The 25189-nt window shown below is 47.3% G+C and overlaps 1 protein-coding gene across 1 annotated transcript in view; it reads right to left on the reverse strand.

Annotated features, from left to right (window-relative positions):
• Positions 1-3572: 3572 nt before the first annotated feature.
• The window catches only part of LOC134949743 (HAUS augmin-like complex subunit 7), a 118617-nt gene continuing 97000 nt past the window's right edge, over positions 3573-25189 (reverse strand). The window contains exons 4-7 of the mRNA XM_063938490.1: positions 13046-13136; positions 9692-9901; positions 7145-7256; positions 3573-4043 (exon numbers count right to left, since the gene is read on the reverse strand). Coding sequence (XP_063794560.1) covers positions 3982-4043; positions 7145-7256; positions 9692-9901; positions 13046-13136 — 475 coding nt within the window. The 3' untranslated portion in view covers positions 3573-3981. The remainder of the gene's footprint in view (positions 4044-7144; positions 7257-9691; positions 9902-13045; positions 13137-25189) is intronic.

Genomic DNA, 25189 nt, shown 5'->3' on the forward strand with positions numbered 1-25189 from the left:
CCGGCAAAACCAACTTTTTTGAGAGTCTGGATACAGACGCATCCACTATGAGTGTTTTTTCCCATTTTTTTCTATCCTCAGGAAAGGGGAAAGCAACCAGAACCCTTTTAGGGATCTGGAATCTTTTCTCTGGGTTTTCCCACGCTTTTTCAAAGATAGCATTCAATTCTTTGGACACAGGGAAGGTTAGCAAGGCTTTCTTACTGTCAGTGAAGTAAGCCGCCTCAATCTGCTCAGGTGTTGTATCAGTAATATTCAACACATCCCTAATAGCCTCTATCAACAACTTCACCCCTTTAGCAAGCGATGCGGTCCCCCTGAGCACATCATCCCCATCACCGTCTGCCGTATCAGAATCGGTATCCGTGTCATCTTGCATAATCTGGGCAAGAGCACGTTTATGGGAACCTACAGAGTGAGGCCCTGAGGTAACAGTACTGGACCAAACAGCCATAGAGTTCTGTAAAATCTGAGTTGCAGATTCATTATGTGCAACCCTAGTAGAAATCTCAGCCATCATAGATTTGAAAGAGGAAAACCATTCAGGCTCCCTTGCTGGTATCTGCGCTAAAACAGTGCAATCCTGATTACCTGGAATGAGATCATCCTGAGAGGACAAATCCTCTGCAGCATATGACACAGAGTCCCTAGACATAGCTAAAATGAGACCCCAAACACTCCACACACACACACACACACACAGGGGAGATCAGACAGAGTTTCACCCCCAAGGATGGCAAGAGAGACACAGAGATTGGAGCCAACCCACACACAGCGCTTTGTAAGATAAAAGTACACCCCTTACCAGCACCCACTGTGTACTGTAATAGGGTACACAGACTAATCCCCCCCCCCCTGGTACTGCACAGGATAGCTGGAGTTGCTTGGAGGGACAGCTCTGTCAGCGTCTGTGTACATGAACTGTAGGCAGGAAAATGGCGCTGAACGCTGCTGGGTCCACTCTGAGGAGAAGCTCCGCCTCTTGAAGATGGCGCATCTTCCCGCATAAATTTTTTATACTGGCCTGAGGATTCAGTCGCAAGGTGGGGGATTCAGTCTCCAGTTAGCACAAACCACAAAAAAAGAAAAAATGAAGCGCCTGTGTCTGTATTTGACCAATTAATAAAAATTAAGTATCTACCAGAACTCACGTTCGCTTCACTCAAGGGGCTGTATACACCCCTATATAATGCAATAATTAAACCAAAAGAAAAGAGGAGCGCTCATGTGTTCATGATAAACACCCAATAATTCTATTCAGAGCCGGTAAATAAATAAAAGTAATTTATTCAATAGAATTATACCAATTATATTTATCAAATAACAGTTTAAAATTAAACCCAATAATAAATAATATCGTGCTGGCCAGCAGTTTCAAATTATAACAAAAACTGTTAAAACTTCCCTCAGTAGGGAATCAGTGCACTGAGGAAAAAGTATCAATAAATAGTAACTCTATATCATTCAGTGATAGTAACTGTTCCCTGCATAAGGGATCAATGCACTAGGAAAAATTGTCCTGTTGGACCATCAGCATGTATTAACTTTGTATCAGTCAAATGGTAACTGAAGCACGCTGAATGGAAAAGGTGTAGCGGCAGATATCAGTTTGTACAAAGTGTCCGATTACCTCCCTGATGGAACTCACGGTGTGGTCCTACCCCCGATAACCGAGCGTCCTCGGTTATTATGTTGTCCACGGGGGGTGCCTCTCGTGTCACCGGCTATAAATTGCTCCACAATAGGGGGAATATGATCTCACGGACTTGCAGTGCTAACGCCTGTTTAGGCGGATGTGCTGATAATAGCGACGGGATGGACAGATGGCAGTGTCCCGTAACGACTCCCGCTCTGCTTCGCTATACACCTGTAGGTTGATAGGGAACACTGCTGCAGCTTCACAAAGTGGGTGGAGACTGACGCGTTTCGTCACGAAATCACGTGACTTCTCCAGTTAGCGTCTGTGACCAGTGTAAGGTATTTAGACGCTGGCTCAGGACGTACCTCAAAGTGCCAACACTGTGTGCTGCTGAGCCTTCCCGGAACGCAGCCGTTCAGAGCTGCGCTCCAACCCTTGTGCCACCATATCTCGCCATCTTCTAGCTCTGTAAGGGGGTGGCGGCATGCTGCGGGAGTGAGCGGTCTCCTAGGGCGGCTAACGATCATCACCCTCAGGAGCTCAGTGTCTTGTCAGCAGAGATAGTGGCTCAGATCCCGCAGGGCGGACACTACTCCCCCCGCCCCCCCCCCCCCCCCCCCCCTTAGTCCCACGAAGCAGGGAGGCTGTTGCCAGCAGCCTCCCTGTAAAATAATAAACTCTAAAAATAAACTTTACTAGGGAAACTCTGGAGAGCTCCCATAGCTGTGACCGGCTTCTCCGGGCACATTTTCTAAACTGAGTCTGGTAGGAGGGGCATAGAGGGAGGAGCCAGCCCACACTATCAAACTCTTAAAGTGCCAATGGCTCCTGGTGGACCCGTCTATACCCCCATGGTACTAATGTGGACCCCAGCATCCTCTAGGACGTAAGAGAAAACTTGTTTTACTTATTTGTTTTTCTACCTTTTCCTATCCTCATACCCCGTTCCATTCAGAAGAGTATGAGGTTTTATCCATGTAGAAATGTGATTATTATGTACACTGTGGATATCTCCTTTGAATACGTATCAATCACCCAGCAACCTAATGTTCTCATTGTAGGTGTAACTTCCATTAAATTGATATAATAAAAAAAAAAGGCCACACCAAAACCACCAACATATGTGCATCCACAGTGTTCATGAAATAAAGAGAGTATTCAGAATTAAAGAGATCACTATGAAAAAGATTTCATTACGTTTATTACCGCTAATATATACAGCTATGTGTATGGAAGCAACGCTACTAACATGCCATTTACTTGTATTCAAGTCCACCCTTATCCATCTACAAGTGCATAAAACCAGTTCCCAAAAGGGATTCCACAGACAACATATTCTTCTGAAGTATTATGGGCCTAATCCAGATTGGAGTTCTGTCCTTGGGGGTAATTCAAACTGGATCTGCGTGAGCACCCAGGAGGCCCAGTGAGACGCTAACAGCGATCGCCTCTGCCCAATTGACAGGCAGAGGCGGAAGGGGGCGTGCCAACGGCGTTAGAACGCCTTTGGCGGGGCGGGGCCCGGACAACGCAGGCATGTCCGGACGTGACAAGCAGCCACTGGGACACGGCGGGTAGCCGCCTGCCAGCACAGCTAGGCTGCGGAGCCCTACTCGCCGGGTGTGAAAGCATCGCTGCTCTGCTGGGCGTCCCCTCGCATGTCAGAGACACTGATCGTGGATGTGATAGATTTAGCACATCTATGATCACATCTGAATTACCCCCTTATCCATAACATTGCTGAGACCTAAGCCCATACTGCTTAGTACATCTAAATATGGAAGACCCCGAACCCCCCTCCCCCAGCCTCACTGCTGTAACCAATCCTGTGAGATGTAAGTCACTTATCTGGGATAATGGGAGTTTCCCGCATGTGCAGACCAGAAGATTTCATCAAGGGCAGGAAAATTAGAAATGGATACAATAAATAGAAAGTTTAATAAGGAATTTATCAGACAATTACATTAGAAGCAATAATATTGTATATATCCAATTTCCATCCATCTTCTAGATGGTGCATAAAAACCTAGTTATACGAAAGAGAAAGAATGTATCATTGGGACAAAGTAATCCATTCTACAGAACCAAACACAACACAAGTGCGAAGGCTGATCCACAGTGTCTCCAAAACATACAGAAAGGCTTCTCGGAGATCCATGTAGCTCATTCTATATAAGACGGACATTGTCCTCTGGAGTTGCAGATAGCTTAGAAGTAGTAACGGCAGAGACCATTTCAGGTCAACCAAAAGTCAGTACTACAGTATATCCAAATGTTCTCCTCCTGTGGAGTCCAGCTGGTGGCTGCTCATCAACCCAGGCCTCAATGATAGACACGTTTTCCTACTCCTGCCAAGGACGCCGGAACACCTCATAGTTCTGCTTCAGCTCCTGGATTTTCTCATCTAAAATAAAAAAAAAAAAAAGTAAATGAATGGTCAGACTAAATCCCATTTACTATAGACCAGCAAAACGACCTATCACCAGCTCGGTACACAGGAAACCAGCAGTGACTGTATAATAAGAAACAACACCTGTTCCACCCCACCCCACCCTCCGCCTTTCAGGACATGAAAGCACTAACTACATAACATGGTGCTATGTATACTCAGTGGCCACTAGTAGGCACACCTTTCTATTGCTGGCACCCTGGGGTGGAGGGGGTGAATTCTTTGCGCCATGGATATAACAAGGTGCTGGAAACAGTCTGCAGCGATTATTTTCCATGCGTACATGATGGCATCACACGGTTCCTGCAGATCTGTGCGCGGCACATTCACGCTCCCAGTCTCCTGTTCCCCCGATTCCCAAAGATGCTGTGCTGGGTTGTGGCCTGGTCACTGCGGCCGTACCTGTAGTGCACTGAAGTCATTGTCATGTTTGTGGAGCAAGCTTGGAAATGACATAGGCAATGTGAGGGCTGGCATTGATTAGAATACCGGGTGCAGCATCCCAATAATCAGAATCCCTACAGGTGAAGGCAAGTATACTTACCTCTCCCCAATGGTCCCCTAACTCTCCATGTCGGCAACCTAAACCTAACGCTCCTCCCCGGTGGTGACTATACCTAACCCCCCTCCTGTAGCCTGAACCTAACCCTCTCCCCATGGCCTAATCCTTCCTGGGGGTGCCTAAAGCTAACCCCCACCCTCTCCCCACAGCCTAACCCTCCCTCTGCAACCTAACCCTAACCTCCCCCACGGCTTACCTGTCCTGCGGCCCAGCACACAGTCCTTCAGGATTCTGGCTTTGGGCTTGTGGCCCTATTTGGGATGCCGAACAGTGTCGGGCTTCCGAGCGCAGAGATCCTGACCGGATCCAGCTTTGTGATATGTTGTGCTATCTTGCTGTAAGTCATCAGAGTACGGGTAGCACTGTGCTCTCAACATGATGCACATGGTCAGCTACAATACTCAGACTGACGGTGTAACTATATAATGCTCATCTGGTATTAAGAGGTATAAAATGTGCCAAGGCAACACTCTCTACGCCACTGCTCCGCCATCATGGACTTCTGATGGAAACAGGAAAGATCCATGTTGTTTACACCAAGGGGGTCATTGCGAGTTGATCGCTCGCTAGCTACTTTTAGCAGCCGTGCAAACGCATAGTCGCCGCCCACGGGGGAGTGTATTTTCACTTTGCAGGACTGCGAACGCCTGTGCAGCTGAGCGGCTGCAAACACATTTTGTGCAAAACAAGACCAGCCCTGTAGTTACTTATTCTGTGCGATGATTAGTGCGACGAGAGACACGGTAATGACGTCAGATACCCGCCCATCAAACGCCCGACCACGCCTGCATTTTTCCAAACACTCCCAAAAAATTGTCTGTTGCCACCCAGAAACGCCCTCTTCCTGTCAATCTCCCTGCGTTCGCCAGTGCGACTGAAAGCGTTGCTAGAATCTGTGCAAAACCACGATGCTCATTGTACCTGTACGCTGCGCATGCGCATTGCGGTGCATGCGCAGTTTTTTTAAATGATCGCTACGCAGCTAGCGATCAACTCGGAATGAGGGCCCAAGTTCTGACCCTGCCGTCTGCATTTTGCAGCTGAAATTGAGTTTCCAACCATTATTTAACAGCCGACTATGTAATTTTGGACTGGGTCTGGCGACTCCCTCAATTCCTCCCCGCAGCTGTATGTTGATAAGGGTCTGTCTTGTGTGGACACGGATGGCTCCGCATGCTCCTGCATTTACCTTTCTGGCTGGGTTTGTTTACCAGGAACTTACGCAATGGGAGCGGCAGCAGATCAGGGCTGTATAGGTTTTGGAATCACTAATAGTGAGGGAATACGGGGGCAAGGGCAGGAGGAAGCTATGTCCTGGCAGCCAGTGAGAGATGTGATGGGAGGAAGGGGGTGCGCCTTAATTGTGGAGACAGAATGTACCCCCAGTATACATATATAAGAGGTCAGCTTGTCTACAGTATGGCTTTGGTTACCATCCTTTTGGACTATATCACTGTTGAGTGATCAAGTTTCTCATTCAATTCCTCTCCAGCCCCGTTGGAGAAGCTAAATAGTAAAACCAGACCCAGAATTCCTTATACTGCTTGTACTAAACTAACACCGTTTCTGGTAAATTAATTCAGTGGAATTTTTGTATTTAGTGTAGCGTTAGAGAGCAAGATATGGGGGTGTAGATTCTCACATTTTAAGCTATACTATAAAGGCCTGTGTAATAGACGGATAAGCCTGTAGACTGCCAGCATGGGAGATTCTGGATGGGACAGGTAATAAAGGCCTTTTAATGCTTGTACAATGTCTGTATGAGAACTGTATGCTTAAATTAAAGCACGGATCTCTCCGTGTGTACAGCCCATAACGATGTGCGGCCCCGCGCGTTGCTATCGCTGACTCTAGATTGGTCTGCATGCAGGCACAATCTAGCACATCGCTCATCGAGGGATCGCTGGGTGAAATGAGTGGTCCCCCCACTTCGCTCAGCACACATCGCGCTGTGCTGAGCGGGGGGAGAGATGTGTGCTGAGCGGTCTGTGCTAGATCGCTCAGCACACATCTCTGGGGAAGCAGAAACTGCTACTGAGTACAATCACACGCTGGGGACCGCCCAGCATGTAAAGTCCCGGCCAGGGATGCGATCACAATTTAATTGCAACTAGAAATTAGGGATGACCCCCTGCACACGCAGCCATTTTCACACAGCCACCCCAAATACGATTCGTATGCGCTTCTATTGTACGGACCATGCCCCCACCAAGCCACGTCGAGGCCCCCCTGCCTTCGGACGGCCGCTGCTGTGAATCCTTCTGAGATGCGTTCGCATTTTGAACAATTGCGCAGAAGTCCACTTCTGCGATGCTTACTGAACGAGAGCCTTATTCTGTAGACATTTGTAAGAAAGGCCCTTTGGTACAGCACGATCTTGCTCTGCATTTCTAGGCCAGTGTTTTCTGTGATTCTCATTGGATTTGGAAATACATGGGGTAACTAGTGGGTGGTGTACACAATGAATGAGCCAAGTAAAGGGCTTGTTACTTACACAGTGTGGCCGCGCTGCTGCCTCCCCAGGACTCTTTACATTGCTGTCTTTTTCTCACCACCTCCACTATGGTATTTGAGGTTTCGGTGAACTGTGCTATAGCTTCCAGCTTCTAAGGAGGAACACGGGGAAGACAGAACGGAGGAGTATAAGTACAAGTGCATTACAGAACTATTAATGGAACACTAAATAAAAGACATTATACATGTACGTACTAGAGATGAGCGGGTTCGGTTTCTCTGAATCCGAACCCGCCAGAACTTCATGTTTTTTTTCACGGGTCCGAGCGACTCGGATCTTCCCGCCTTGCTCGGTTAACCCGAGCGCGCCCGAACGTCATCATGACGCTGTCGGATTCTCGCGAGGCTCGGATTCTATCGCGAGACTCGGATTCTATATAAGGAGCCCGCGTCGCCGCCATTTTCACACGTGCATTGAGATTGATAGGGAGAGGACGTGGCTGGCGTCCTCTCCGTTTAGAATTAGAATAGATTAGAGAGACACTTGATTTACTAATTTTGGGGAGCATTAGGAGTACTCAGTAGTGTACAGTGCAGAGTTTTGCTGATAGTGACCAGTGACCACCACTTTTATTTATAATCCGTTCTCTGCCTGAAAAAAGCGATACACAGCACACAGTGACTCAGTCACATACCATATCTGTGTGCACTGCTCAGGCTCAGGCCAGTGTGCTGCATCATCTATTATCTATATATAATATTATATATATCTGTCTGACTGCTCAGCTCACACAGCTTATAATTGTGGGGGAGACTGGGGAGCACTACTGCAGTGCCAGTTATAGGTTATAGCAGGAGCCAGGAGTACATAATATATTATATAGTGAGTGACCACCAGACACACAGTGCAGTTTATTTAATATATCCGTTCTCTGCCTGAAAAAAGCGATACACACAGTGACTCAGTCAGTCACATACCATATCTGTGTGCACTGCTCAGGCTCAGGCCAGTGTGCTGCATCATCTATATATATATTATATATCTGTCTGACTGCTCAGCTCACACAGCTTATAATTGTGGGGGAGACTGGGGAGCACTACTGCAGTGCCAGTTATAGGTTATAGCAGGAGCCAGGAGTACATAATATTATATTAAAATTAAACAGTGCACACTTTTGCTGCAGGAGTGCCACTGCCAGTGTGACTAGTGACCAGTGACCTGACCACCAGTATATAATATTAGTAGTATACTATCTCTTTATCAACCAGTCTATATATTAGCAGCAGACACAGTACAGTGCGGTAGTTCACGGCTGTGGCTACCTCTGTGTCGGCACTCGGCAGCCCGTCCATAATTGTATATACCACCTAACCGTGGTTTTTTTTTCTTTCTTTATACATACATACTAGTTACGAGTATACTATCTCTTTATCAACCAGTCTATATATTAGCAGCAGACACAGTACAGTGCGGTAGTTCACGGCTGTGGCTACCTCTGTGTCGGCACTCGGCAGCCCGTCCATAATTGTATATACCACCTAACCGTGTTTTTTTTTTCTTTCTTTATACATACATACTAGTTACGAGTATACTATCTCTTTATCAACCAGTCTATATATTAGCAGCAGACACAGTACAGTGCGGTAGTTCACGGCTGTGGCTACCTCTGTGTCGGCACTCGGCAGCCCGTCCATAATTGTATATACCACCTAACCGTGGTTTTTTTTTCTTTCTTTATACATACATACTAGTTACGAGTATACTATCTCTTTATCAACCAGTCTATATATTAGCAGCAGACACAGTACAGTGCGGTAGTTCACGGCTGTGGCTACCTCTGTGTCGGCACTCGGCAGCCCGTCCATAATTGTATACTAGTATCCAATCCATCCATCTCCATTGTTTACCTGAGGTGCCTTTTAGTTGTGCCTATTAAAATATGGAGAACAAAAATGTTGAGGTTCCAAAATTAGGGAAAGATCAAGATCCACTTCCACCTCGTGCTGAAGCTGCTGCCACTAGTCATGGCCGATACGATGAAATGCCAGCAACGTCGTCTGCCAAGGCCGATGCCCAATGTCATAGTACAGAGCATGTCAAATCCAAAACACCAAATATCAGTAAAAAGCCTCTTTTTTTCTTTGCGTCATGTGCTGTTTGGGGAGGGTTTTTTGGAAGGGACATCCTGCGTGACACTGCAGTGCCACTCCTAGATGGGCCAGGTGTTTGTGTCGGCCACTAGTATCGCTTAGCTTAGTCATCCAGCGACCTTGGTGCAAATTTTAGGACTAAAAATAATATTGTGAGGTGTGAGGTATTCAGAATAGACTGAAAATGAGTGGAAATTATGGTTTTTGAGGTTAATAATAATATGGGATCAAAATGACCCCCAAATTCTATGATTTAAGCTGTTTTTTAGTGTTTTTTTAAAAAAACACCCGAATCCAAAACACACCCGAATCCGACAAAAAAAATTCGGTGAGGTTTTGCCAAAACGCGGTCGAACCCAAAACACGGCCGCGGAACCGAACCCAAAACCAAAACACAAAACCCGAAAAATTTCAGGCGCTCATCTCTAGTACGTACCTTGATGCAGATACCCAGCAAGCTGTGGATGGATTGGAAGAGAGGTCCTGAAGAGCTTATTTGGGGCGCTAGGTGACCGCAATGTTCATGAAACTCGTTCTCATACACTTCAGTGAAAGCCGTGATGAGCTGGTGGAAATCAGTCAGCGCCAATCTCAATGTCTGTGTAACTGTATCCCCACCGGGAACTGCGCTACAGAGGAAAGTGCACTGCGGAGAGGGGACAGAATGTCACATGTCAGAGCCTAATAGGGTAGGTGGGACAAGGTGGGGGGGAAGCAAGGGAAACAGGACAAGAGGATGGGGGAAGGAAGGGGGGGAGGCAAGGGAAACTGGACAAGGTGGGGGGATGCAAGGGAAACAGGACAAGAGGATGGGGGAACGAAGGGGGGGGAGGGGGAGGCAAGGGAAACTGGACAAGGTGGGGGGATGCAAGGGAAACAGGACAAGAGGATGGGGGAAGGAAGGAAGGAAGGCAAGGGAAACTGGACAAGGTGGGGGGGATGCAAGGGAAACAGGACAAGAGGATGGGGGAAGGAAGGGGGGGAGGCAAGGGAAACTGGACAAGAGGATGGGGGAAGGAAGGGGGGGAGGCAAGGGAATCTGGACAAGGTGGGGGGATGCAAGCGAAACAGGACAAGAGGATGGGGGAAGGAAGGGGGGGAGGCAAGGGAAACTGGACAAGGTGGGGGGATGCAAGGGAAACAGAACAAGAGGATGGGGGAAGGAAGGGGGGGGGCAAGGGAAACTGGACAAGGTGGGGGGATGCAAGGGAAACAGGACAAGAGGATGGGGGAAGGAAGGGGGGGGAGGCAAGGGAAACTGGACAAGGTGGGGGGATGCAAGGGAAACAGAACAAGAGGATGGGGGAAAGAAGGGGGGGGGATGCAAGGGAAACAGAACAAGAGGATGGGGGAAGGAAGGGGGGGGGGAGGCAAGGGAAACTGGACAAGGTGGGGGGGATGCAAGGGAAACAGGACAAGAGGATGGGGGAAGGAAGGGGGGGGGCAAGGGAAACTGGACAAGGTGGGGGGATGCAAGGGAAACAGGACAATTTGGGGCAACGGGACAAGAGGATGGGGGAAGGAGGGGGGGGCAGAGCCGGCCTTAGGCATAGGCAAACTAGGCAATTGCCTAGGCAGGGCCGAAACTAGGATTTACGGCGCCTGGGGCAAGGCAGTAAATTAGCGCCCCCCCCCCCCCCCCCCCCCGAAAAAACATAAAACCATTTTATATATATATATATATATATATATATATATATATAAAATTAAGGTGATAATAGATAATATAATATCCCTCAGACAAGCAGACCCCAGTAAAACACAAACACTATGTATATATATATATATATATATATATATGTGTATATATATATATATATATATACACACACACACACACACATACATACACACACATATACATACATACACACACACACGTTTATTCATATGATCTGTAGTTGTAACAGCATTATAAAGTAATATATACTGTATAATCTTAAATAACTACTGTAGTTTAAATGAGCTGCAGGGGTTAACACCAGAGTGAGGGAGTGTGTATAACTACTGTAGTTTAAATGAGCTGCAGGGGTTAACACCAGAGTGAGGGAGTGTGTATAACTACTGTAGTTTAAATGAGCTGCAGGGGTTAACACCAGAGTGAGGGAGTGTGTGTGTATGTTTTACCTCCAGTCCTCTCACTCTTTAGTCAGACGGAGGTGAAGGGTGCTGGGCTGCTGTAATCAATCACTGCTGGTGTCTGTCAGCGACTCAGCGGCAGCGCTGAATGCAGGGCAGCGTGGGGCTGGAGAAAGCTCTGCATCCCGACAGTCACAGCCAGGGCGGGCGGCAGTGGCGGCCATATCTCTGCAGGGTGAGTGAAATGCCTCATGGGATTTGTAGTCTCTCTGTTACAGCTCCAAGTATAACCAGTAACAGACTTGACTACAAATCCCATGGTTCTCCACTTCCTCCTTTTGCTGTATCAGACGTAGCAGGATCCCAGCGCCCTATCCAATCCCGCGCCCGGGTCACATGCCCCCCTAGCCCCCCCCCTAGTTTCGGCCCTGGCCTAGGGCATCTGGTATGCCTAGGGGCACAAGCAGCTTCTGCTGATTGAAATGATATGCGGCATGTCTATATTCTGTGTGCAGCATTTCATATGCAGATACAGCCACAGTCACACACAATATATAGGCATGCTGCATATCATTTTAATCGGCAGAAGTTGCTTCTGCACCCTAGCCACATAGCAATGCAAATAAGATGCATTTTCATAAAAAATAGGCACCCGATGTTAGCAGAGCTGCCAGTTGACTCTCGCCAGGAACTATATGTGTCATTATTTGTATAAGGGCATTAATAATGTGTAACATATGTGTAATGGTCACTATGTGTGTCATTATGTGTATAAGGGCACTAATAATGTGCGGCATATGTGTAAGGGACATTATGTGTATAAGGGCATTAACAATGTGCGGCATATGTGTAAGGGAAATTATGTGTATAAGGGCATTAATAAGGGTTGGCATAATGTGTAAGGCTCACTATGTTTATAAGGACATTAATAATGTGTGTCATATGTGTAAGGGGCATTACTGTGTGGTATTATGTGTATAAATGCATTACCAATGTGTGGCATTATGTGTATAAGGTGATCTACTGTGTGGCGTAACGTATAGAAAGGGCACTACTGTGTGGTCTAATGTGAATAAAGAGCAATATGGTGTGGTGTAATGTGAATAAGGAACAATATGGTGTGGTGTAATGAGAATAAAGAGCAATATGGTGTGGTGTAATGTGAATAAGGAGCAATTCAGTATGATGTTATGTGAATGAGGGGCACTACTGTGATAAGTAACGTATATAAGGTAAATTGGTAATACTGTGTGATGTAATGTAAATAAGGGACACTATTGTATGATAAATTGTGAATAAAGTTGCACTACTGTGAGGCATAATTTGAATTGGGGGTACTATTGTGTGGCCATGCCCCTTGCCAGCAAAAACACATACCTTTTTGGGCTGTGCACCGAATGTGCAAACTGTTCTTATTTAAATTACAGGGGGTAGGAAAACAAAAAAAGGACTGCTATGGGTGGGGGCTGATGGTGCTGGGAAAGGGGTGCAGGGTCAGAGGCGGAACTAGCGGTGGTGCTAGGGGGCACCAGCCAAAATCTTGCCTAGGGCATCATATTGTTTAGGGGCGTCTCTGGGAGGGGGACAAGGGAAACTGGACAAGGTGCGGGGATGCAAGGGAAACAGGACAAAGTGGTGAAATAGGATAAGGTGCGGGGATGTAAGGGAAAGATACAGCGATGAAAGGGAAGCAGGACAAGGACATACACACCTCTTCTTTAAGATCTTGAAGATCCATAGTGATTTTCTGCAATTCCTCTAAATAGTCAGTAATTACATTATCCTTGTCAGCTGGAACGGTCCTGAGAAATTATGAAGACATTACAATTAAAAAAAAAAACCCATCTCAGCATAAAATGTGTGTAGATGTAATCAGACAGGACACAGCTAGGGGGCGCTATGCCAGCACTGCACATGGTATTATTGTGGCAACACTGCAGTGAAGCAGTTTAATGTGCTTAGTTTCTAATATATATATATATAGATATATAGATAGATAGATAGATAGATAGATAGCCCTCACTCACTGCCTGACTCATCACTAATTCTCTTACTTCCCGATATGTTAGGAAGCAGAAATGTAACTGTAGGTATTCTGCAGGTGGGAAATAAGAAAATTACGTAATTATAATAGAAATAAAAAAAAACTCCCCTAAAGGGATTTGACATAATGACGTCATTACTGATGTGTGACTTGCGTTGCGTGAATGATAACGGCTAAACGGATAATCGGATCAAAAATAGAATTTTATTTTAATCAGATTTTTATTAAGGATTTTCAATGTATAAACAGAAAAATGGAAAACACCCATATATATACAGGTAGAAAAACATCAATATCAACAGTGTGCAGTAATAAATACAAGTCTAGTTATACAGATGTCTAAGGGAGAATGTACAACTCCATAGAGACGAATGGGTGCAATAGGGGTAGAATATACCAAGTGATGTAGAAAATAAGAATTTACTTACCGATAATTCTATTTCTCGGAGTCCGTAGTGGATGCTGGGGTTCCTGAAAGGACCATGGGGAATAGCGGCTCCGCAGGAGACAGGGCACAAAAAGTAAAGCTTTAGGATCAGGTGGTGTGCACTGGCTCCTCCCCCTATGACCCTCCTCCAAGCCAGTTAGATACTGTGCCCGGACGAGCGTACATAATAAGGAAGGATTTTGAATCCCGGGTAAGACTCATACCAGCCACACCAATCACACTGTACAACCTGTGATCTGAACCCAGTTAACAGTATGATAACAGCGGAGCCTCTGAAAAGATGGCTCACAACAATAATAACCCGATTTTTGTAACTATGTACAAGTATTGCAGATAATCCGCACTTGGGATGGGCGCCCAGCATCCACTACGGACTCCGAGAAATAGAATTATCGGTAAGTAAATTCTTATTTTCTCTATCGTCCTAGTGGATGCTGGGGTTCCTGAAAGGACCATGGGGATAATACCAAAGCTCCCAAACGGGCGGGAGAGTGCGGATGACTCTGCAGCACCGAATGAGAGAACTCCAGGTCCTCCTTAGCCAGGGTATCAAATTTGTAGGATTTTACAAACGTGTTTGCCCCTGACTAAATAACCGCTCGGCAAAGTTGTAAAAGCCGAGACCCCTCGGGCAGCCGCCCAAGATGAGCCCACCTTCCTTGTGGAATGGGCATTTACATATTTTGGCTGTGGCAGGCCTGCCACAGAATGTGCAAGCTGAATTGTATTACACATCCAACTAGCAATAGTCTGCTTAGAAGCAAAAGCACCCAGTTTGTTGGGTGCATACAGGATAACAGCAAGTCAGTTTTCCTGACTCCAGCCGTCCTGGAACATATTTTCAGGGCCCTGACAACATCTAGCAACTTGGAGTCCTCCAAGTCCCTAGTAGGTGCAAGGCACCACAATAAGCTGGTTCAGGTGAAACACTGACACCACCTTAGGGAGAGAACTGGGGACGAGTCCGCAGCTCTGCCCTGTCCGAATGGACAAACAGATATGGGCTTTTTTGAGAAAAAAACCACCAATTTGACACTCGCCTGGTCCAGGCCAGGGCCAAGATCATGGTCACTTTTCATGTGAGATGCTTCAAATCCACAGATTTGACTGGTTTTAAACCAATGTGATTTGAGGAATCCCAGAACTACGTTGAGATCCCACAGTGCCACTGGAGGCACAAAAGGGGGTTGTATATGCAATACTCCCTTGACAAAATTCTGGACTTCAGGAACTGAAGCCAATTCTTTCTGGAAGAAAATCGACAGGGCCGAAATTTGAACCTTAATGGACCCCAATTTGAGGCCCATAGACACTCCTGTTTTCAGGAAATGCAGGAAACGACCGAGTTGAAATTTCTTTGTGGGGCCTTCCTGGCCTCACACCACGCAACATATTTTCGCCACATGTGGTGATAATGTTGTGCGGTCACCTCCTTTCTGGCTTTGACCAGGGTAGGAATGACCTCTTCCGGAATGCCTTTTTCCCTTAGGATCCGGCGTTCCACCGCCATGCCGACAAACGCAGCTGCGGTAAGTCTTGGAACAGACATGGTACTTGCTGAAGCAAGTCCCTTCTTAGCGGCAGAGGCCATAAAACCTCTGTAAGCATCTCTTGAAGTTCCGGGTACCAAGTCCTTCTTGGCCAATCCGGAGCCATGAGTATAGTTCTTACTCCTCTACGTCTTATAATTCTCAGCACCTTAGGTATGAGAAGCAGAGGAGGGAACACATACACCGACTGGTACACCCACGGTGTTACCAGAACGTCCACAGCTATTGCCTGAGGGTCTCTTGACCTGGCGCAATACCTGTCCCGTTTTTTGTTCAGACGGGACGCCATCATGTCCACCTTTGGTATTTCCCAACGGTTTACAATCATGTGGAAAAAACTTCCCGATGAAGTTTCCACTCTCCCGGATGGAGGTCGTGCCTGCTGAGGAAGTCTGCTTCCCAGTTTCCATTCCCGGGATGAAACACTGCTGACAGTGCTATCACATGATTTTCCGCCCAGCGAAAAGTCCTTGCAGTTTTTGCCATTGCCCTCCTGCTTCTTGTGTCGCCCTGTCTGTTTACGTGGGCGACTGCCGTGATGTTTTTCCCACTGGATCAATACCGGCTGACCTTGAAGCAGAGGTCTTGCTAAGCTTAGAGTATTATAAATTTACCCTTAGCTCCAGTATATTTATGTGGAGAAAAGTCTCCAGACTTGATCACACTCCCTGGAAATTTTTTCCTTGTGTGACTGCTCCCCAGCCTCTCGGGCTGGGCTCCGTGGTCACCAGCATCCAATCCTGAATGCCAAATCTGCGGCCCTCTAGAAGATGGGCACTCTATAACCACCACAGGAGAGACACCCTTGTCCTTGGATATAGGGTTATCCGCTGATGCATCTGAAGATGCGATCCGGACCATTTTTCCAGCAGATCCCACTGAAAAGTTCTTGCGTGAAATCTGCCGAATGGAATTGCTTCGTAGGAAGCCACCATTTTTACCAGGACCCTTGTGCAATGATGCACTGTTTTTAGGAGGTTCCTGACTAGCTCGGATAACTCCCTGGCTTTCTCTTCCGGGAGAAACACCTTTTTCTGGACTGTGTCCAGAATCATCCCTAGGCACAGCAGACGTGTCGTCGGGATCAGCTGCGATTTTGGAATATTTAGAATCCACCCGTGCTGTTGTAGCAGTATCCGAGATAGTGCTACTCCGACCTCCAACTGTTCCCTGGACTATGCCCTTATCAGGAGATCGTCCAAGTAAGGGATAATTAAGACGCCTTTTCTTCGAAGAAGAATCATCATTTCGGCCATTACCTTGGTAAAGACCCGGGGTGCCGTGGACAATCCAAACGGCAGCGTCTAAAACTGATAGTGACAGTTCTGCACCACGAACCTGAGGTACCCTTAGTGAGAAGGGCAAATTTGGGACATAGAGGTAAGCATCCCTGATGTCCCCGGACACTATATAGTCCCCTTCTTCCTGGTTCGTTATCACTGCTCTGAGTGACTCCATCTTGATTTGAACCTTTGTAAGTGTTCAAAAAATTTTTTAGAATAAGTCTCACCTAGCCTTCTGGCTTCAGTACCACAATATAGTGTGGAATAATACCCCTTTTCCTTGTAGTAGGAGGGGTAATTTAATTATCACCTGCTGGGAATACAGCTTGTGAATTCTTTCCCATACTGCCTCCTTGTCGGAGGGAGACCTTGGTAAAGCAGACTTCAGGAGCCTGCGAAGAGGAAACGTCTCTACATTCCAATCTGTACCCCTGGGATACTACTTGTAGGATCCAGGGGTCCTGTACGGTCTCAGCGCCATGCTGAGAACTTGTCAGAAGCGGTGGAGCGCTTCTGTTCCTGGGAATGGGCTGCCTGCTGCAGTCTTCTTCCCTTTCCTCTATCCCTGGGCAGATATGATCTTATAGGGACGAAAAGACTGAGGTTGAAAAGACGGTGTCTTTTTCTGCAGAGATGTGACTTAGGGTAAAAACGGTGGATTTTCCAGCAGTTGCCGTGGCCACCAGGTCCGATGGACCGACCCCAAAAAACTCCTCTTCCTTTATACGGCAATACACCTTTTTGCCGTTTGGAATCTGCATCACCTGACCACTGTCGTGTCCATAACATCTTCTGGCAGATATGGACATCGCATTTACTCTTGATGCCAGAGTGCAAATATCCCTCTGTGCATCTCGCATATATAGAAATGCATCCTTTAAATGCTCTATAGTCAATAAAATACTGTCCCTGTCAAGGGTATCAATATTTTTAGTCAGGGAATCCGACCAAGCCACCCCAGCTCTGCACATCCAGGCTGAGGCGATCGCTGGTCGCAGTATAACACCAGTATGTGTGTATATACTTTTATGATATTTTCCAGCCTCCTGTCAGCTGATCCTTGAGGACGGCCCTATCTATAGACGGTACCGCCACTTGTTTTGATAAGCGTGTGAGCGCCTTATCCACCCTAAGGGGTGTTTCCCAACGCGCCCTAACTTCTGGCGGGAAAGGGTATACCACCCATAATTTTCTATCGGGGGGAACCCACGCATCATCACACACTTTATTTAATTTATCTGATTCAGGAAAAACTACTGTAGTTTTTTCACATCCCACATAATACCCTCTTTTGTGGTACTTGTAGTATCAGAAATATGTAACACCTCCTTCATTGCCTTTAACGTGTGGCCCTAATAAGGAATACGTTTGTTTATTCACCGTCGACACTGGATTCAGTGTCCCTGTCTGTGTCTGTGTCGACCGACTAAAGTAAACGGGCGTTTTAAAACCCCTGACGGTGTTTTTGAGACGTCTGGACCGGTACTAATTGTTTGTCGGCCGTCTCATGTCGTCAACCGACCTTGCAGCGTGTTGACATTATCACGTAATTCCCTAAATAAGCCATCCATTCCGGTGTCGACTCCCTAGAGAGTGACATCACCATTACAGGCAATTGCTCCGCCTCCTCACCAACATCGTCCTCATACATGTCGACACACACGTACCGACACACAGCACACACACAGGGAATGCTCTGATAGAGGACAGGACCCACTAGCCCTTTGGAGAGACAGAGGGAGAGTTTGCCAGCACACACCAAAAACGCTATAATTATATAGGAACAACCTTATATAAGTGTTTTCCCTTATAGCATCTGTTTTATATATTTCTAACGCCAAATTAGTGCCCCCCCCTCTCTGTTTTAACCCTGTTTCTGTAGTGCAGTGCAGGGGAGAGCCTGGGAGCCTTCCCTCCAGCCTTTCTGTGAGGGAAAATGGCGCTGTGTGCTGAGGAGATAGGCCCCGCCCCTTTTTCGGCGGCCTCGTCTCCCGCTTTTAACGGATTCTGGCAGGGGTTAAATATCTCCATATAGCCTCCGGAGGCTATATGTGAGGTATTTTTAGCCAAAATAGGTTTTCATTTGCCTCCCAGGGCGCCCCCCTCCCAGCGCCCTGCACCCTCAGTGACTGCCGTGTGAAGTGTGCTGAGAGGAAAATGGCGCACAGCTGCAGTGCTGTGCGCTACCTTTAGAAGACTGAGGAGTCTTCTGCCGCCGATTCTGGACCTCTTCTTACTTCAGCATCTGCAAGGGGGCCGGCGGCAAGGCTCCGGTAACCATCCAGGCTGTACCTGTGATCGTCCCTCTGGAGCTGATGTCCAGTAGCCAAGAAGCCAATCCATCCTGCACGCAGGTGAGTTCACTTCTTCTCCCCTAAGTCCCTCGTTGCAGTGATCCTGTTGTCAGCAGGACTCACTGTAAAATAAAAAAGCTAAGCTAAACTTTTCTAAGCAGCTCTTTAGGAGAGCCACCTAGATTGCACCCTTCTCGGCCGGGCACAAAAATCTAACTGGCTTGGAGGAGGGTCATAGGGGGAGGAGCCAGTGCACACCACCTGATCCTAAAGCTTTACTTTTTGTGCCCTGTCTCCTGCGGAGCCGCTATTCCCCATGGTCCTTTCAGGAACCCCAGCATCCACTAGGACGATAGAGAAAATGGAGTTGTTCTGCATTAGGTAAAAGTGTTTTCACATGTAATGCTTATATAGATTAATTGAATAAGAGAGTAAAAGAATAGGAGCGCCCGAGGGCGATAAGATAGAAATAAAGAGAAGTGAGAAGTAGGAAAGGGAGAGGGTAAGAGAAGGAAAGAGGGGGTTAGGGAAGTTGGGGGGAGGGGGGTTACCACTTAACAAGTCAATGGAGTGAAAAGAATAAAGATTTCAGTTATCATCCAAGGGAGTGGCTAAGTAGGCCTGGGAGGTCTTATATTCCAACCAGGGGGACCATGTGGATTCGAATTCACGAGATTTGCCTATCGATGTGAGGAACAAGTCCTCCATTCTCATAAAATAATTCAGTTTAGTGAACCATGTACGACTCGTAGGAGGGTTGTGGGATCTCCACCTAGCCGGGATAACCGCACGTGCTGCATTGCTTAAGTGTCGTAGCAGGGATTGTTTGTGTTGAGACATTGGGATTGTAGAGTGGTTAATAAGCCAGAATGCTGGGTCATGTGGGATTTGGGTCTTAAGAATGATCTGAGAGATGCGTATAACTTCCCGCCAAAAGGGTTGGATTAGGGAGCATGTCCACCAGATATGTAAAAGGGTGCCAGATGAGGAGGAGCATCGCCAACAGAGAGCCGACGAGGATGGGTACATAGCATGGAGGAGGGAGGGGTGTCTGTACCATCTCGTCATAACTTTATATTGAGTCTCTCTTACCTGGACACAGACAGAGCTTGTATGGGTTTTTAAGCATATTTTTTCCCAGTCTCTACACGACAGAGAGATGCCCAGGTCTCTCTCCCATGCCACAGCAAAGGATGGAGTGTCGGTAGGTTGGGAGTGGCAGGCAATTTTGTAAAGTGTGGAAGTAGTGTGGGTCGGGTCATGTACGGCAACGCAAAGCTTCTCAAAAAGGGTCATCTCTCTGGCGGCGTTTTTGAGTCTGGAGCTAGATGTCAGGAAGTGTCTTATTTGCAGGAATTTCCAAAAGTCCTGTTGGGGGATGTCCCACCTCTCCTTGAGTTCTGAGAATTGTTTGACTCCAGTTGATGACACCATCTGGCCAACTCTGAACAAACCTGTTGAAGCCCAATGTGAGAAGTGGGCTGGGTTGATTCCCGGTGCAAATTCAGGGTTGGCCAGGAAGGACGTCAGGGGGCTGAATTTAGAAGAGATGTAAGGTAGTGTGCGCAATGATTTCCATGTAGTAAGTGTAGGAGTAATGGTGGGGTGGGGAAGGAGCAGTTTGGGGAGGGAGGGGAGCCAGGGAAATATTTCTGGGAATTGTTGTATGTATAGGCCTTCCAACTTCACCCATTGTTTAAGTTCACGGTATCTTGTCCAATCTATAATTCTATTCAAAAGGATGGCATGATAATAATTTTTTATATCAGGAAGCTTAAGGCCGCCACTTACAATCGGCTTTGTCAATTGGGAGCTACTAATCCTAGGTCTCCTCCGTTGCCAGACAAATTGTCGAATCAAGAGTGAGATTGATCGAAACCAGGTCTCCGGGATGCGGATCGGGAGGGTCTGCATCAAGTATAATAATTTAGGGAGGGTGTTCATCTTAACTACATTTATCCTTCCGAACCAGGATAAAAGTTTCATGTTCCATCTGGAGTAGTCATTCCGAATTGCGTGCAATAGGGGTAAGTAATTCAAAGGGAACAGCTGGGAGTCGTTAGCGCTCAATTTAACACCGAGGTATGTTATGTGGGAAGATTGCCACGCGAAAGGAAAAGTGCGTTTAAGGACTGCGACGGAGTCTACGGGAGCAGAAATGTTAAGAGCACTAGATTTATTATAATTAATTTTAAAGTTGGAAAGGTGTCCGAATAGATCAAGTTCTTTCATTAGGTGTGGGAGGGAGTCAGTGGGATGTGAAATTATGGCCAGGAGGTCATCGGCAAACAAGGCAAGTTTATATTCACCATCACCTACGGTGAAACCTTTGATCGCCTGATTAGCCCGAATGGACCTGGCCAATGCTTCGATGCAGAGCACGAAGATCAAAGGAGATAGTGGGCAGCCCTGTCTGGTGCCATTGTTTATGGGGAATGGGTTTGACAGGGTGCCGTTTACGCGAACCCTTGCCGTCGGGGAGTCATATAGGGCCATTATCCAGGCGAGTGCGTTATGACCTAAGCCTATGTGCTCTAAGATAGTTTCCATAAATTTCCAACTGACCCTATCAAATGCCTTTTCGGCGTCAGTGGAGAGTAGGATGGTAGGGGTAGTACTGCGGGCAGCTAGGTGAATGAGGTTGAGAATTTTGGTAGTGTTGTCTTTGGCCTCTCGGCCCAGGACAAAGCCCACCTGGTCGCTATGGACTAGAAGAGGGACCAGCACATTAAGTCTGTTCGCCAGAATCTTTGCATAGATTTTAAGATCTACGTTGAGAAGGGAGATGGGTCTGTAGTTGGAGCAGGCCAAAGGATCTTTGCCCTGTTTCGGTATAACCGACACGTGAGCCTCCAATGAGTCACGGGAAAAGTGGGAGCCAGATGTAATTGAGTTGAATGCCCGGAGAAGGAGAGGAAACAATTTATCTTTAAACACCTTATAGTATGCTATAGTGAAGCCGTCAGGGCCAGGACTTTTCCCCGACTTCATAGAGGAGATGGCCCGGTCTAACTCTTGGGTAGTGAAGGGGGCTTCCAGTATATTTAGCTCCGAGGGTGGGAGAACAGGGTAATCGATGGACTTTAGATAGTCCCTTATTTTTTGGTGTAAAAGGAGGGGATCTACAGTAGGGGAAGTGTTCTCTAGATTGTAGAGCAAAGTGTAGAATTGTGCGAAGCAAGCCCCAATCTCAGGTGATTTAAATTTGGGGGTCCCTCTGGCGTCTTTCACCGAGCCAATAAATGAAGCCGAGTGTTGAGCTCGTATAGCATGAGCCAGGACTCGACCAGGTTTATTGCCCCACTGGTAGTACTTCTGTTTACATTTACGGATGGAATGAATTATATTGTTAGAGAGAAGTTTATTCAGCTGAGAGCGGGCTTCTGATAGCTCTACTAGGGTCACATCTGACAGTGATACTTTGTGGGCTGTCTCAAGGGTGTGGATTTTATGTAAAAGTCCTACGATCAGAGATTGCCTCTGTTTCTTTTTGTGGGTGCCCAGTTGTATCAGCTTGCCGCGAAGGACACATTTATGCGCCTCCCACACAGTGAGGTGGGAGACATCATCCGTGACGTTTGTGGCGATGTAGTCGTCTAGAGTCTTGTCTAAGGTTTCTTTACAGAGTGTGTCATATAGAAGAGACTCATTGAGTCTCCAGGTCCATTGTTTATGAGAGCCGTGGGGGAGGGTCAAGGTCAAAGTCACTGGGGCATGGTCAGACCATGTGATAGAGCCAATGGTGGCATCTATAAGAAGTGGGAGGTGTCTATGGCTAAGGAATAAGTAGTCGATGCGGGAATAAACCTTATGAGGGTGTGAATAAAAGGAGTAGTCACGTCCTGAGGGGTTAAGAGTTCTCCAGGAGTCGGCCAGTTGCCGTGTGTGAAGTAGGTGTTTAACACGGCGGTATTTAGATGCAACAAATCTGGAGGTTTGGGATGAGGTGTCAGTATTGGGGTCTAATGTCCAGTTAAAGTCACCACCTAAGACCGTGATACCTTGTAACAGAGAATCCAATTTCGGGAGGAAGGAATTAAAGAAGGATAGCTGGGCCTGGTTTGGGGCGTAAATCACCGCAAAGGTAAATATTTGCTCAGAGATCTTACAGGTCAAAATAAGGAACCTTCCCGGTACTACCCTGTGTATGACAGCATCTGAGACACGCAAGTCCCTGGAGAAAACAATAGCCACCCCCTTGGATTTGCTACCTGGGGTGTTACTGTAAAACGCTACTGGGAAGTAGCGATTGGTGATAGAGGGGTTGCGGATTCCAATCTTGAAATGGGTCTCCTGCACTAATGCAACATCTGCTCTTTCAGATCTTAACAAACGTAAAAGGCTAGATCTCTTCTCCGGCGAGTTGAGACCTCGTGCATTAAGGGACAGCACTTTAATCTTCCCTGGGGAACTCATGGTGGGTTGAAGTAGAACTTTGTCCTAGAAACCTTGAAGTGGAAGGAGGGGGGAAGGAGAGAAGGAAGAGCAAGCATGGAAAAAGAGATAGAATAGAAAGAAATACAAAAACAATGTAATAACATCAGCAAAAGACCCGCAGGAGAGAGACTGAACCGTGAACTCGTCAGTCTCCCTACCGGCATGTAGCCAGAGGCGGGTATTGTATGGGGGAATGGGGGATGGACCGCAACCTGAACCATGATAACAACAATAACATATTTAAACTGACACAGTAAAAAGGAGAGGGAGAAAGAGATAAGAAGGGAGACGGCCAGAGGGGGAGGGGGGGGGGGCCAAGGGCAGCAGCCAATTCCGCCGCCCCCTCCCCCCGCCGGCCAGCCCAAACACGAATGTTAACCAACTATCAAAAACCTCCGTAAATAACTAGGGATTGATATGTAACATGGTTGTGAATCCTTTGAGAGAGGAAAAAATGACCCTCTAACATTGCATTAACAGCAGGCGATCCTGTAGGAGGGAAATAGCAATATCAGTCAAATGGATCCATTACAGCTAATCGGTTTTGGAAGGAGATGTAATAGACTGGGATCTCTTCCCAGTACCTCGAACCTCTTGCCATGGTTGTTCGTTAGAAGCCCGTTTAGGAGGCGGCATATCCGGAAGAGGAAACTCCCAGTCTGGAATGGACAATGGAGGAAGGCCTAAGGAGGTACAAAACGGAATAAGGCCTGTGTGGGAAGATAGGGTGTACCATTTCCCTGAGGAGCAGACTTGAATGTGAAATGGAAATCCCCAACGGTAACGAAGCTGACGTTTCCGCAGCTCATCCGTCAGGGGCTTCAGGGATTTCCGCTGCTGCAGTGTGTACCAGGAAAGGTCTTGATAGAGGCTTATAGTGCAGCCATTGAAATCAATGCTATCAAGTTGCCTGGCTTTGAACATGATCTCCTCCTTCTGGGCGAAGTAATGGAGCCGGCAAATGACGTCACGAGGTCGGTCAGTGGCTAGGCCCCTCGGTCTAAGGGCTCTGTGGGCTCTGTCGAAAGTGATGACATTATCAGAGTTTGTTCCCAAGAGTTTGTTGAATATCTTGGACAGGGCGTCCACTAGGCCAGACTGGGAAACCTCCTCCGGGAGACCACGAACTCGGATGTTGTTCCGTCTGCCCCTGTTGTCGATATCCGTCATTCTGGACTGTAAAGCTCGGATTTCTTTGGACTGAGCAAGGACAGAATCCCTCAGCTGGGACATACAGGAAGCACTGGCTTCTTGGTCTTCCTCCAGAGTAACCACTCGGTCGGATAGGTGATAAATGTCGCTTTTGATGGAAGCGAGCTCGTTCCTGATAGTGTCTTGAAGGTCTTGTTTTGTGGGAAGGGACCTCATGAAGGTTAGGATATCCCGGAGCTCGCGACTACTAGCTACCGAAGGATCAGCCATCTCGTCAGCTTGAATCGAAGTCGGAGAAGCAGAGGGGGAGGTCTGGGAGCGGGGAGAGGAACGGCTTTCCATCTGTGGGGATATCGTGGGATGAAGGAAGGGCCTCAGGTCTGCTTGAGACCTCGTGACTTTCCGTGGTTGGTTGTTTTTGCTCCGTCTAGAGGATTTCGAGGCACGTCTCATATTCTAGAGAGTGACGGTGTGGAGGTTGTTTGCAAGTAGCTCAAGATGTGTCAGGATTAGCAGGATACATTCAGCGACATGGCTTTTAGGGAGCGGTCATCCCCCCGTGGCCTGGTATCAGTTAGCCATCAGGTGGCCCCGGGTAGAGTAGTAGAGAACAAAAGTCCAAGGCAGTGCATGGCGATGTTTGGGCG

This window comes from Pseudophryne corroboree, chromosome 8 (genome assembly GCF_028390025.1).
Source record: "Pseudophryne corroboree isolate aPseCor3 chromosome 8, aPseCor3.hap2, whole genome shotgun sequence".
In the NCBI taxonomy this organism is placed as follows: Eukaryota; Metazoa; Chordata; class Amphibia; order Anura; family Myobatrachidae; genus Pseudophryne; species Pseudophryne corroboree.